At 45.8% G+C, this 14,687-nt stretch overlaps 1 protein-coding gene across 9 annotated transcripts in view; it reads left to right on the forward strand.

The window, feature by feature from the left end:
• PAX6 (paired box 6) overlaps positions 1-14,466 on the forward strand; it is a 29,806-nt gene extending 15,340 nt beyond the window's left edge. For 3 of the 9 annotated variants that reach the window (XM_076002051.1, XM_012739829.2, XM_012739828.2), the window contains exons 5-14: positions 822-952; positions 1,754-1,795; positions 1,890-2,105; positions 2,811-2,976; positions 8,784-8,942; positions 9,409-9,491; positions 9,714-9,864; positions 9,963-10,078; positions 12,582-12,732; positions 13,406-14,466. In XM_076002051.1, coding sequence (XP_075858166.1) covers positions 822-952; positions 1,754-1,795; positions 1,890-2,105; positions 2,811-2,976; positions 8,784-8,942; positions 9,409-9,491; positions 9,714-9,864; positions 9,963-10,078; positions 12,582-12,732; positions 13,406-13,491 — 1,301 coding nt within the window. In that variant the 3' untranslated portion in view covers positions 13,492-14,466. Of the gene's footprint in view, positions 1-159; positions 394-821; positions 953-1,753; positions 1,796-1,889; positions 2,106-2,810; positions 2,977-8,783; positions 8,943-9,408; positions 9,492-9,713; positions 9,865-9,962; positions 10,079-12,581; positions 12,733-13,405 lie in introns of those variants that run through there. The other 6 variants (XM_012739837.2, XM_012739836.2, XM_076002052.1 and 3 more) reach the window with 4 other exon arrangements.
• Positions 14,467-14,687: the final 221 nt, after the last annotated feature.

Consider the following 14,687-nt stretch of genomic DNA (forward strand, 5'->3'; position numbering starts at 1 on the left):
GCGGCAGCCAGACTGCTTCGAGGCTGAAGCCGAGCCGGGGCGACTCTCACTTCCGCAGTGGAGGTGCGGAAACCAGGATTGGGGTTCACCGGCCACGGATTTGCTGCTTCGGTTCTCCTCTACTCCTCTCCCTTCCTTTCTGTTAAAACTAAACTAGACTAAACCAACCCCGGTGTTTGTGCCAGGCCTTCGCCAGAGTTTGGCTTGTGACGCAAACGTTTCTGGATTTTGGCGTCCAAGGGAGCACCGGGGGGCTGTAGGGTTTGCTTATCTCTCTTGCAACACTGCAGAGACCTTGGAGATTCAGTGTGGGTTCTGAGGAACTCACGGTTTTCGGTGACACTCAAAGGAGATCTTTGGGAGGAGATTCTTAGAGCCGGCCATTGGCACTTTGTGGGTTCTGGAGTGTTTCTGAAGAGGGCAGCGGGCTGGGGGCACTGATGGGGTGATGGCAGTAGTGAGGTACATGATTCTCCTTCGCTGGCATGTGTCTGACTCTATGTGGCTTCTGCAGTACAGTGGGCAGGAGCACGACTGTGTTTGGGGCTGGGCTGCCTGATGCCTCGTATGGCTGGTGGTCCCTCCGGTTGTCATTGTTTTTGATCGATAGCAGGGACCTGATCGCCAAGGTTGGCATGGGTTGGCAGAGGGCTGAGGATGCATTGTGGTTGTCTTCTCTTCCTCCTCCTCCTCCTCTTTCTACTCTTTTTCTTCTCCTCTTCTTATTCCTCTTCTCCTTCCCCTTCCTCTTCTTCTTCCTCCTCTTCTCCCTCCTCACTCTGTTCTGCTCTCCTCTCCTTTCCTCCTCCCCCTTTCCTCAGGTCACAGCGGAGTGAATCAGCTCGGTGGTGTCTTTGTCAACGGGCGGCCACTGCCGGACTCCACCCGGCAGAAGATTGTAGAGCTAGCTCACAGCGGGGCCCGGCCGTGCGACATTTCCCGAATTCTGCAGGTGATCCTCCCGGCGCCGCCCCACTCGCCGCTCCCGCGGCCCTCCACTCTCAACGCCCTCTCTTCATTTCTTACTGTAAATGCTGCTACTTATGGACCCCCACCCTCACCCACCCCAGTCCTCAGTCCCCAGTCCCCACCCCACTCCCCTGCCTTCCGGCTTTCCCCTCTCCTTCCACCATCCTTCCCTATTTCTTTCAACCTGGGTCAGTTACATGAGATAACTCATCTGCTTAAGCAAAAAAAAGAAAAAAAAATTGTGATTTTTTTTTTTAAAAAAACGTTTTTTTCATTTGGTAAAGACATTCATTGCGGTAACAGTTTATGAACTGTAATGAGCTGAATTATATAAACTGGCAGAGTTTCATTCCGCTCTTCCCCATCCCATGCTTACCTCAAATTTTCAGATATTTGTTTGCATTCTTCATGTTTATGAAGCATATATATTGACTTTAAAGGGCAACTGCTATTTACCCCTCCCTAACTCAGATTTATTCAATTGGGCATTTTTTTTTAAGGAAAAAGAAGTTAAACTACAGTTTATTTTTCCCCTTTGCTCTTTAAAACATAACACCACCTTAAGCAAGGTCAGCACAAAAAAATTAATCTGACTTCGTTTTGATGCATCTTCAGGCAGTGTTTTAAAAAACAGTTTTTTAAAAAAACTTTTAAATTAGTTTTTTAGTTCAAACTGTTTGAAAGTATCATATTTGTAGTTTTTAGGGCTACAAATGTAATTTTAAGAAAAAAAGCTTTCTACAGTAAGTTCTCATACCATTGAAGGTATATTTTTGTGTTATAGACCCATGCAGATGCAAAAGTCCAAGTGCTGGACAATCAAAACGTAAGCTTGTCATTGTTTAATGCATACTTAAACAATTTTATTTTTGTCTTGAAATTATTAATAATGTGGTTTTCTGTCCACTTCCCCTATGCAGGTGTCCAACGGATGTGTGAGTAAGATTCTGGGCAGGTATTACGAGACTGGCTCCATCAGACCCAGGGCAATCGGTGGTAGTAAACCGAGAGTAGCGACTCCAGAAGTTGTAAGCAAAATAGCCCAGTATAAGCGGGAGTGCCCGTCCATCTTTGCTTGGGAAATCCGAGACAGATTATTGTCCGAGGGGGTCTGTACCAACGATAACATACCAAGTGTAAGTTCACTGAGAACATTTGCCCCCCCTCTCTCTTTACCTTCTTCTTCTTTACCTCCTCCCACTCTCCTCTATCCCGGTGTAGCTCTGTCTCTGTCCTCTGCCTACTCCACATTTGTCTCTTCTGTACCTGGGGGTTTCGAAAGGAATGCCCTGACCTTTTTGACTGTCTGGAAAATGGGAGTCAAGTGTGGGAAGTCGTTCACTTCATTTTTGCATGTTGCAAAACAGAGGGCAGAGGCACCTGGGGAAAGGTACATGGATCTAGAAGGAAAATGAAAATGAAAACCACATTCTAACTTCCTCCATCCAAATCCACCTGCCTGAACCTTTCTTCAGGTGTCACACACCCATTTCTGCCCTAATATAAAACAAATAAAATGAAAGAAAGCTCTAAACCACTTCTAAATATTTTTTTTTGGGGGGGGAGTGTTTTAACAAAGCAAAGCAATCATCATGAGTTAGGTCACCAGAGATACTGAGCAACAGTGAAGCACTCCCCTTCTCCCAGTTCTCTACCCAACTCAATTTCCATGCCCAGAGTGGTGGCTGTCATTTTTTTTTTCCACAGTGTATCTGCAAATCCACCCACTGTCTCAGGCTTTTTAATGTGTTGAGGGGTTTTAAGGCAGTGGATGAGCTGAGATGGGTAACTGTGTCTTCCGGAGACGCTACCATTTAGTTTGATTTTGGTTTGATTTGCAGGTGTCATCAATAAACAGAGTTCTTCGCAACCTGGCTAGCGAAAAGCAACAGATGGGCGCAGACGGCATGTATGATAAACTAAGGATGTTGAACGGGCAGACCGGAAGCTGGGGCACCCGCCCCGGTTGGTATCCGGGGACTTCGGTGCCAGGGCAACCTACACAAGGTAAAATCCAAGCAGCCATCCTCCGAACTCTCCATACATATGCAGCCCCTTGCCTACCCTGCCCTGCCCCAGCCTTTTCCTTCTTTGGGTTTCCATGCTTGGGGAATGTGGTAGGGGAGACTGCACTCAAGGGCCGGGGACACATCACCTTACATTGTATGCAAGTGTTGTTGTTGAACCATATATTGGCTCCGGGAATGTGAGGGTTGTGCATGACAAGAGTAGTATGAACATGGCTGGTGTGTGTGTGTGTTTGTGGGCAGGAGTATGTGCATGTGTAAGAGCAAGCCCCGTGGTGCACTATTCAAGTTTGACATTAAAATGCAGGGAGGGCCCCCTTGCTGTAGAAGTGTGACAAGTTAACACACTGACAGACTGGGAGGTAAACATAATTGTATCATTTTGCTTTTTGCCATAATTGACAAATTATGTGACTGTGAGTAGGGTGCATGGGAGAAGGAGAAGGTGAGCAGGGAGATGCTGGGCCGAGTGGAGAATTGGGCATTGGAAGTGGTGGTCTCCCAACTAAAACAACCCCACCATCCTTGCCCCTCCCCCTCCTCCCTCCACCCCTCCCGGACCCCAGTCTACACTCTCTGTGGGTGGCGACTGCGTAGAAGTGGTGGGGTGAGGATACTGTGAGCCGGACGGCGGGGTGCAGGGAGCGGCTCTGGGGCTGGGAGGCGAGATCTGCCCTGCGATGCCCCAGGTTCCGTGCGAAGGGTTGGAGGAAGAGGAGCGGGTGGGGAAGGGGGTCAGCTGGCTCCCCCCTGCACACGCACACCGACCTAGCTTGGTCAAGAATAGGAAACAGTTTACTCTGAAGATTAATCGGTATTTGTTGTCCTCGTGACAAGGAGATAATATGCGGGATAATGGGACGTGGCGTCTCACTCCCAGGAGCACAACGGAGCCTGGGGGCTCCGGGCCGGGGGCGGCCGCGGGGACGGCGAGGAGGCTGCCGGCGCGTCCGTGCGCTCTCGGGCGGCTCCGGATGCCCGGCGCCTCTGTGGAGTCGGGCTAGGGAAGGGAAAATCGGTAACAGTATGCGAAATATCTGGTACAAAGGATGCTTCTGTCACTCGCAAGAATTTGTTATGGGAACAATCCTGTCGCTCTGTAATTGCTCATTAGAGAACGTTTTGTTTCTCATTAAGGCGACATGAATAAGCGTCTAGTTGAAGGAGACAGCTGTAGAAATGTTCCACAAGAGACCTCTGGACACGATTCGGCACCAATTGCCAATTAGACATGTCAGTTTTAAGAGCAGAAAACAATATAGGACGGACACTGGGAAGATAGGGAGCAAAGCGCTCGCTTCTTGTTTCCCAGCGCGGCCACTCGGCGGCCAAGGCCTCCTGACGCGCGGGCCGGCTCCCCTGGGCGACCCCGCCCGCCAGGCCTCAACCCCGCTGCCTCCGGGAGCGGGAGCGCGGCGGGTGCCCAGGCCCAGGCCGACTCCAACCTGTGGTGGGACCAGCGATTGACCCAGCTGAGCGTAGACAACCCCAGCCCTGCCTGACCTTTGAAACTGTAGGATTCCCACATGCGCACACTGGACACACCCAAATGACTTCCGAACTTGGCACTCGCGCTCCTGATAGCGTCCACCCTCCGCCCCCAGCAATCTCAAGTCCTGGTGACTCCTCCCCCGCCAAGAGTTTCCCCGACTTGGTCCAGGAAGTCTTGGGGGAGAAAGGCAGGACATAGTGGCCCAGGCTGGAGGGTGGGGACACTGAGCCCAGAGCCTCCAACCCCCGGGCCTCCCGGGTAGAGGCTCACATTTGCTTGGGGCGCAGGGGGTGGCTATGCCCTCCCGCTTTTTGGCGCCGAGACAGAAGAGGAGGGAGGGCGGCAGCTTCCACCAGAGGTGGCGCCCGATTAGGGCAAATTTTCGTCCCTGGCAGCTTGAGGACAGGAAGCGAGAGTCTAACCTGCTAAGCTCTTGGTGGTGATGGTTGAGGCCGGAGGTGGCGCTAGTTCAGGAGTTTTTAACTTTAACGTGCCCTGTTGCTAGAAAATTCTGGGTCAAGGGCCAATTCCCCCCCCTCCAAAACCCCTGTTCCTGTGCATCCTCCCCCAGGCGCAGGACCCGGCGCCCCAGCTGCGTGGGGAGGACGCGTGTGGCGCGGGCGCTGGAGGCGAGCTTCCGCTCGCGATCCTGGGGAATCCTCAGGCCTTTCGGCGCTAAGAGGGCCACTCTCCCTCCCTGGCCCCCTTTCCCGGCCCGGGAAGCCGTTCTTGGGTTTTAAAGAGTCCATTACTCCAAAAGCATAAGGCGAGGTTAGGTCTCAGAGGGAGACAAATATGGTTTCCATCTGATCAACGCCATGCGGCAGTGAATAAAATCGTGACGACGTGGGCTGACAACAACAAGAGACAACTCTATCCAGCCCCAATTCTCCAGCGATTTGGTGGTTTTAGGGATCACGGAGACACTTTTTCTTATCTCCTCCCCTCACCCCACCCCCCACCCCCCGTAATACCCGGGGCCTCTATAGGATTTAGTCAGTCTCTCTTTCAACAGATGCTACAATGTTTTGATCCGCGCTCCAGAGCTGAAAAGGTGCCGCAACCGGGTTGCTATCTTTTCTTGCTTGTTTTCCGCCTCACTGATTAAGACACTAAGAAACTAAGGAATGATTTTATTTCCCAGCCTCTTTTCTCTCTCTCTCTCTCTCTCTTCTCCTTCTTCCAGGAAACAAATCCTATCCCCAGCGTCAGATGGTCCTGGGGCTGGGATAATGGGAGGCGCTTTCACTCGCCTTCCCACGGATTAGGCTGGAAGGTGGACGGCACCCATTGAAGGCCCCTTCTTTGCGCGGCTCTGAGGGGGCGCCTTTTAAAGAAGATAGCTTAATTGTCTACCACTTAGGTTTATCATGTGGGGAATTTGAGAGCCAACTTCTAGTTTTATTTTGTTAAAAGCTTTAAGAGTAAGGCCACTAAATGGGGGGGGGGGGAGGCGAGGCACCCAATCTGAGAGTGACCACTTGGTCACCGGTCACTGTCTGGTTGGAAATAGTTGCTACTTTTAAAGTAGCAAGCAAGTTTTCAACGGTGCACACTTGCTTTGCAGGGTTGTGGAGGGATCCTGCAGCCACGGGTTTCTTCTTGCTGCTAATTTCACTTTTTTTTTTCTTAAAGATTTAAAATTTAGCTCACGTTTCCCTATTGACTTTTCTCCCCTTAAATGCCAGCCCTGCGTGACTATAGCATTCACATGTGTGTAAGACTGTGTGTTTGTGTGTGAGGAGAGAGAGAGAGGGAAAGAGAGAGAGAGAAAGAAATATGATTATGAATCTCCATGTTTTTAAAATTTGGAAAATGTCAAAGAGGCAAAGGAGAGCAGAGAATGCTATCTGTAGGGGTCTTCTGAGGGAGATTCAGGCAGCTTTGTCTCATTGGCAAGATCAGATGATCCAGAAAAGGGACTGGGGGGGCTCCTGGAAGGCAGGGGTATGAGTGACCATGGGGAGATAGGGACTGTGTCCTCCTCAGCAGCCCCACCCGAAATTCCTGGTGTGTGCAGATATTTGTATTTTCAAAAAGCCATAAGTGATCTGCCTTTCTAGTTGGCACCAAAAGGGTTATTTCTAGTCTTCCTGGTTCATGAAACCCCCAAATAAAGAGGGGAGCAAAACACTTTGAAAAGTCACCCAGAAACTTGGGCAGTAAATTAGCAGACACTTGTGCCTACACACGTGAGTCGTGAACAAGAGTGTCTCCCTCGCTAAGTAGCCCTCCCTGACTCCCCCCTTCTGATGTAGGGCAGGATGACCCAAAAGAGAGCCACAGCTTGCTTATTTACTAATGCTCTTTTTCCCCCTTGTCCTCCTCTTCCTCTCTCTCCCGCTCTTGTTCGACCCTCTTGTCTCCTCATTCTTTTCTGTCCTTTCTTCTTATACCTTTCTGGCGTCTGTCTCTTTTGAGTCTCCTTTCTTCCTCCTCCCTCCCCTCATCATTCCCCCCAGTTTCCCTCCCCCACCCCAACCCAGGTCCCCATCCTGCCTCCTCCCATCCCCCACAAACACACCCAGCCTGCTCCCCATCCACCCTCCCTGCCTCCCCCTACCCCCTGCCCTGGCCCCCCCATCCACCCTCCAGCCCCCCAGCCAAGCGCCCTAAATAGCACCGAGGCGCCCGCTCTTCGGACAGTGATTAATGATAGCGGAGCAGAGGGGTTAACACACTTCACTGAAAAGTCTGTTGACTGGGCTTCTTGTAACACAATGTGGCCCGCTGCACGCCTCAAGAGAATCCTTTTGTTGTCCGCACTCATTGTAGCCTCAAAATTCTGCCCACGAAAGTTTGCCAACGCTCCTGCCCCAGGAGTTTAATAGTTTCCCTTACTCGCAGGGCATTGTGCGGCGCTGAAAAGCAGCCCCTCGCTATTCAAGTGTTGGTGGTCATCTCAATAGATCTCCAAGGGCCCATATGGTGGCCAGTGCCGATGAATCCGCCTGTTTAAATGGGGGAGAAAGTTGGGGTTTTAAAACATTTCAAAGTTCCTGAAAAGATCCCACTAGATCCTGTCACAATTCCCTGAACTCTTTGAAGGCGCTGCCTATTGTCTCCTGGTTATAAATGATATTCCTGGCCAAGTCGATTCCCACCAAGGCACTCCTAGTGGCTCCTCCCCTGCCAACTGGCCAAGCTTCCAGGATAGGGAGTGGGGCAGCCCTGTTGATGTCCCTTGGGGGCCTCAGGACCCAAGACTCAGGACCCAGCCCGCAGTGGCCCTGGAGGCCCAGCCAGGGCCTGAGTCCTTCCCTTCAGACAGGCTTTGGCCTCACAGGCAAGGTGCAAGGCGAGAGACAGCTAGCCCAAGTGCACATCTCACCCTCCAAGCGGCAAGGGAAAACAATAAAACTTTCCCCTGTTTAATGATAGAAATTACATTAAAAGTGGTGGAAATGCCCTAATTAAAAATGTACTACTTAAATGATATGCCAAGGATTCAGCTGCAGCATAGCATATTTAGCTAGTTAGTGAACTCTCTACTATTTCTTTTTTAAAATTACACGTTAAAAATTTAAAAGAAATCTTACTTTTCTCTGGTGCAACACATTACAAAGAATGGACAGTCCTTTTATCTAAATATAAAATTCCATTTTCAGCAATTATAGCCTGTTCTTGGTGATGATATAATTACAGCTGTGCTCGTAATAGGTGTCAAGGCGAAGCGCACTCATACAATAGTTGAATAAAACTGCAGAACAATGCGAGCACTTCTAAATTCACAACCTTTAAAATGAAATTGACTGTGCAGAATTCAAATAAAAACTAGATAAATATTTTTTTTAAAAGATTACAAGCTTGGTTTGGTTTCTTAATAGCATTTTCTACAAACCTATCAACATCTAATTGATTAGATAGGAATTACTGATTATAGATCAACTGAAATCTTGAACATCACTCTTCTATTTTCCCAACACAACCATAGGTAAATACATTCTGTAGGGAGATTGGAACTGAGTGAGGCATTTGGGGCATTGGGGTTACTAATGAAAGATCACTTGAATTGGAAACTTCAGTGCTTATTTTGTCATTCAAAGAAATACCACTCTGTGTGGATTGTAAAGACTCATCTTGATAAAAACAGAGACAAATAAAATGTTGACCAGGTAACTAATGTCTCGTATGTCTTTTATTGAAAGAAGGCCGATACTTAGTTACCTTGGGAATGTTTTAGTAAGACTGTCAGAATAAACTGCTCTTGGAGCTTAAGACTATATACCATGTCCCTTTTGGAGGCTCCAAGTCATTCCAAATTTCTCTTACCCGTCCTATTCTTTTTGTTCCAGATGGCTGCCAGCAACAGGAAGGAGGGGGAGAGAATACCAACTCTATCAGCTCCAACGGAGAAGATTCAGATGAGGCTCAAATGCGGCTTCAGCTGAAGCGGAAGCTGCAAAGAAATAGAACATCCTTTACCCAAGAGCAAATTGAGGCCCTGGAGAAAGGTGATAGAGTTTTTCAAAGTAGAGAAGCAGTAAATCAAAGTAAATGCCACATCTTCAGTACAAAGAGCTAAATTTAGCCAGGGCCCTTTGCATAGAGGACTGAAAAGGTTTCTCTTTTCTGTCTTTTTATTTTCTCTGGGCATCTTTTCAGAGTGTGTGTGTGTATATGTGTGTGTCTTCTTTCTTCTTTTCATGTACCAGTAATTCAAAGACCAGAAGTCTAACTTACAAAGAAAAAATGATGATTTGGCTATTTAAGGCCACTGAAGGGTCGTTGAATATCATTCTAAAGAAAATTTAACTTGGTTCTAGTGGGAAAGTTCTTCCAAGTACAGCCAACACTAATAGCCAAAGGATTTTAAGGGGAATTGGCTGGAGGTGATGGGAAGGCGGGAAGCAGCTCGATCCAGGTCAACATATTTTGTGTAGTTCTGGCGCAACATAGAAAATCCACTTACTCTTTCAGAGTTTGAGAGAACCCATTATCCAGATGTGTTTGCCCGAGAAAGACTAGCAGCCAAAATAGATCTACCTGAAGCAAGAATACAGGTACCCAGGGACTCTGTGGTTTCACACTTTGTAGTTCATACCATTTGCCTTTCCTAGAGATGAGTGTACTTCTAAGGGGCACCATTTATTTATATAAATAGTAACAGGTTCAATCTACTAAATAATCTGCTGCCATGGAGGTGGGGAGGGTGGCGATGGAGGTGCGGGGTGGGCTTGGGCTTGGGGTCGGCACAGGGTTAACCTGTTCTGTCTGCTCCCTAGGTATGGTTTTCTAATCGAAGGGCCAAATGGAGAAGAGAAGAAAAACTGAGGAATCAGAGAAGACAGGCCAGCAACACACCTAGTCATATTCCTATCAGCAGTAGTTTCAGCACCAGTGTCTACCAACCAATCCCACAACCCACCACACCTGGTAATTTGAAATCCCAACGCTGCTAATAAGTGTGTTTAAACCTGTTTGCTCCGGGCTCTGACTCTCACCACGACTACCTGTCATTTCTCTCTCTGCAGTTTCCTCCTTCACATCTGGCTCCATGTTGGGCCGAACAGACACAGCCCTCACAAACACGTACAGCGCTCTGCCGCCCATGCCCAGCTTCACCATGGCGAATAACCTGCCTATGCAAGTAAGTGAGGCCGGCGGCTGCCTGCCGCACCGTGCCCCGAGGAGAAGTGAGGAATAGGATGGGGTTGCAGACCTCGTTGGCTGTGTCTGCACCCTAGGGAGCCTTTCGCACTGCAGTGATCGGCCTGACCAGTCAAGTCTGAGACAGTCAATCCAATCTCTTGTAATTGATTGACTCTCCTTGATTCATGCCCTTAAAAAAACAAAACAAAACTGATCCCTTTCAGTCAAGTTAATCTGCCTTTTATCATAATGTTAGCTTGACAGTGTTGGGTGGTACTGGGGCGTGCTTTGGGTAGCAGTGAAACTTGTACCAGAAAGTGGAAATAATGCTGGCACACTGTGGGATAGTAAGAGACTAGTATTTCTAAATTTGGATTTATAGTAATATGTTCATATTAATAAAATATATAATGTATACATTTGGGGCATTGTTTAGGGTATATGTGATTAAACTAGTGAAGAAGAAAAAAGGGATAAAAAATGAAATTTTTACATAGTGAGATATCCTTTCTATAATGGGAAAGCTGGTTTTCTCTGTACGTCTTACAATAAGAAAAGGTATAGAAGGTATTTGCTGGAAATTTAGTGTGTCTCTGCTGTGAATTGTGTGATGAGTTTGTGGCCTTCCTATCTGCCTGGGAAGCCTGATGTTATTCACTTGATATAATAACCTGCCCCTCCTTTTAATTCTGTACCAAATACATTGCGGGGCTCTGTACTAGGTTCACCTTTTATGATGGCAGTTGTATAAGGCAGGTGGGGTGTACTAGACCTTGTTACTGGATGAATTCTTGATGGGAAAAAAAAAATCCATCTTCTGATGGGCCTTCTGCCTTGGTTTTCCTGGGACTCCTGTTTGTGCAACATTTAGAGATGTCGGATGGTGTGAGATCGGCCAGCATGTATCTCTGCTGGAAGCAGTTCTGGGGTTACACAGATTGTTTATTCTCCACTGAACATCTTTTGCTGGATTTTGAATCCAAATAACAGCAAAATGAATGTTTCATAGTCTTCAGACTAACATAGGAGCGGCTAGATAAGCAAGTTCAGAGGAATTATTTACATGTTTATTTTTATTGCATCAGGATATTACTGGAGATAGTGCAATTGATGTAAATTAAGGGATTAACAGCCCATTAGTTGGTGTTGCTATAACGGCCTTGGAATTTTCCAGAAGTCAGTTTGCCTAGAGGAAGTGATTGTAGGAATTAGAAACAAATGCAAGCTGAAATTCTGACAAGGCCCTCAAGGCTTGTTTGCCTCTTTGAACTTGATGTTGGCAGTCATCATCTGACTTTAATAAGGCCATAGAGAGTCTTGTTCAGTTTTATATATTGTGGCAATATCTCAGTTTCTGTGCGGATAACAAAATGTGTTGTTACCATATATTAGCATTGTTTCTATAGACAGAGTGGTGTAAGGGTAAACACTGACTTTTTAAAATTACACAATTTATATAATTCAAAAGTATATGCATTCATAAAGCATAAAGACAGTGAAAATGTCTGTTCAAAGTGCTCTCTGAATTTTGGTGTGGGTGGGCCAGTCTCTGTCCATCTAATTCATTCTGTTGACCAAAATCTTCACAACCTTTTTATAAAGGGTGACTGTCTTCCTCTGAACCTTCTCTGATTCGTCACCCTCTCTGAGAATGTGGATCTTGAAATGTTCAACATTTCTCCCATTTGCAGAGCAGAGTAGTACACTGTACTGTTGTCTCCCTGTTCCCAACATTATGCGTCTATGAATTCATCCCAAGTTCACTGCCCTGGCATTGCTCCGTGAGAGCTCATGAGAGGTTTTGTCCCAGCTCTGCGTATTTCTTATTTAGTTAGGAGAAAGGTTTATCTCCTCAACACTACCAGTCTGAACATGTAGAGTGTAGCAACACAATTTTATGGTTAAAACCCAATCTGGGTTTTTGGGTCTGTTAGGAAGTCAGTTAATTCTCAGGATGGCCTTGGTTTATATTTACTGACACTTCTGACCATTTTAACCTGAGACCATTATGGACCTGCGTCTTCAAAGAATCTTTAATCCCAGGAGTCCTGCTGTGAAAGGTTCCCAAGGTCCCTAAACCACACTTTACTGCTTGAGATATGGGATTTGGGGGTCACAGGGTTCCCAAATAGATCTAGATTTGCAGGGAGAGGGGATGTGTTTTAATGGGGGTCCTCATGCTACAGGTTCTCTAAAGATGCCAGTAGAGGTTAGAGATGAAAATGGACAAAGATCCTATTCATTGATGGATGGTGCCAACTGTCATCTGAATTCACAGTGCTTTAGAAGTTTGACGTACAGACGACTTTACTCTAGCTGTGGCCAGTGGAAGGACTAGTTGGAGGCCAGATCATAGATTTATCATAGAGAGTTCCAATACTTTACACGAAGGAATCCTTAATGATCAGACTTGTTGGCAGAGTTCCTGGGGAGGAGGGAGCCTTGGGGATAGGGCTATGTGATGTTTCTCAGTAACCACAGGTTTGCCTTTCTCCTCGCAGCCCCCAGTCCCCAGCCAGACCTCCTCGTACTCCTGCATGCTGCCCACCAGCCCTTCGGTGAACGGGCGGAGTTATGATACCTACACGCCCCCACATATGCAGACACACATGAACAGTCAGCCAATGGGCACCTCGGGCACCACTTCAACAGGTGAGCCGCTGCTCCGCAGGCCGCACAGGGTGGCCTTTGCAACTTCCTTTGCCAGGTGATCTCCCTTCGCTCAAAGTTTACCCAGAAAGAACCTCTTGGCCTGGTGTGAGGGTGTGTTTAACTCTTTGCTGCCTTTATCTCTCAGAAAAACTGATTGTAAAGGGAAATTCAGTTAAGCTAGTTAGTAATTTGACACCACACAGACAAAAAACAAAGCTGTGTTTCCTGAATTTGGTCATTAAAGTTGTGCATGAAGACAGGGCCTGGGACTGTCTTCTGAGGGCAGATTTTTAGCCAAACTTCAATAGTCAGGGCTCACTGAGCTGTGTGGTGGGTGCTTGTTCAATGACTTCTCACCCTCCTAGCTCCTATAAGCCTTTCTCTGCAACCGAAGAAGTACCACAGTGGTTTTCCAGAGATAGTTTTATTCTGAGGTTGCAAACAAGAGTTTTTTTTTTTTCTTTTATCTTTGGTGGGGGGACCTGGAATTAATAGATATGCATAAACTGGCCTAGTTTCTGAAGCTACTTTTTGTGGTAACAGTTGAAATAGTTTTTAATATAGTAGAAAATGTTAGAAAGTATTACAGGCTTTTCAAAGCCTATACATTCATACTCCATGCCTATCTCTTGAAGGGAATATCTACATGGCTATTTCTTTCATCCACTTCTAGGACTCATTTCCCCTGGTGTGTCAGTTCCAGTTCAAGTTCCCGGAAGTGAACCTGATATGTCTCAATATTGGCCAAGATTACAGTAAAAAAAAAAAAAAAAAAAGGAAATATTGTGTTAATTCAGTCAGTGACTATGTGGACACAACAGTTGAGTTGGGCGTTCAGGAAAGAAAGAAAATGGCTGTTAGAAGCACTTCAGTTCTACAACTGTGTCCTGTATTTTACCACTGGGGAATGGACTTGAAACAAGGACCTTTGTATACAGAAGGCACGATATCAGTTGGAACAAATCTTCATTTTGGTATCCAAACTTTTATTCATTTTGGTGTATTATTTGTAAATGGGCATTTGTATGTTATAATGAAAAAAAGAACAACGTAGACTGGATGGATGTTTGATCTGTGTTGGTCATGAAGTTGTTTTTTTTTAAAAAAGGAAACCATGATCAACAAGCTTTGCCACGAATTTAAGAGTTTTATCAAGATATATCGAATACTTCTACCCATCTGTTCATTTTATGGACTGATGTTCCAAGTTTGTATCATTCCTTTGCATATAATTAAACCTGGAACAACATGCACTAGATTTATGTAAGAAATATCTGTTGGTTTTCCAAAGGTTGTTAACAGATGAAGTTTATGTGCAAAAAAGGGTAAGCTATAAATTCAAGGAAGAAAAAAGTTGATAGCTAAAAGGTAGAGTGTGTCTTCGATATAATCCAATTTGTTTTATGTCAAAATGTAAGTATTTGTCTTCCCTAGAAATCCTCAGAATGATTTCTATAATAAAGTTAATTTCATTTATATTTGACAAGAATACTCTATAGATGTTTTATACACATTTTCATGCAATCATACGTTTCTTTTTTGGCCAGCAAAAGTTAATTGTTCTTAGATATAGTTGTATTACTGTTCACAGTCCAATCATTTTGTGCATCTAGAATTCATTCCTAATCAATTAAAAGTGCTTGCAAGAGTTTTAAACTTAAGTGTTTTGAAGTTGTTCACAACTACATATCAAAATTAACCATTGTTGATTGTAAAAACCATGCCAAAGCCTTTGTATTTCCTTTATTATACTATTTTCTTTTTAACCTTATAGTGTGGTGTTACAAATTTTGTTTCCATGTTAGATTAACATTCTAAACAAATGGTTACTTTCATAATACTCTGTTTTACATCCTGATGATCTTTAAAGAAATAATTCTTGCAGATATCATAAATCAAAAATGTGTTAGGAAAAAAATCCACTTAAAGCTCTGTGTAGATCTATGCCCATTTAT

Source organism: Microcebus murinus, chromosome 4, assembly GCF_040939455.1.
Source record: "Microcebus murinus isolate Inina chromosome 4, M.murinus_Inina_mat1.0, whole genome shotgun sequence".
NCBI lineage: Eukaryota > Metazoa > Chordata > Mammalia > Primates > Cheirogaleidae > Microcebus > Microcebus murinus.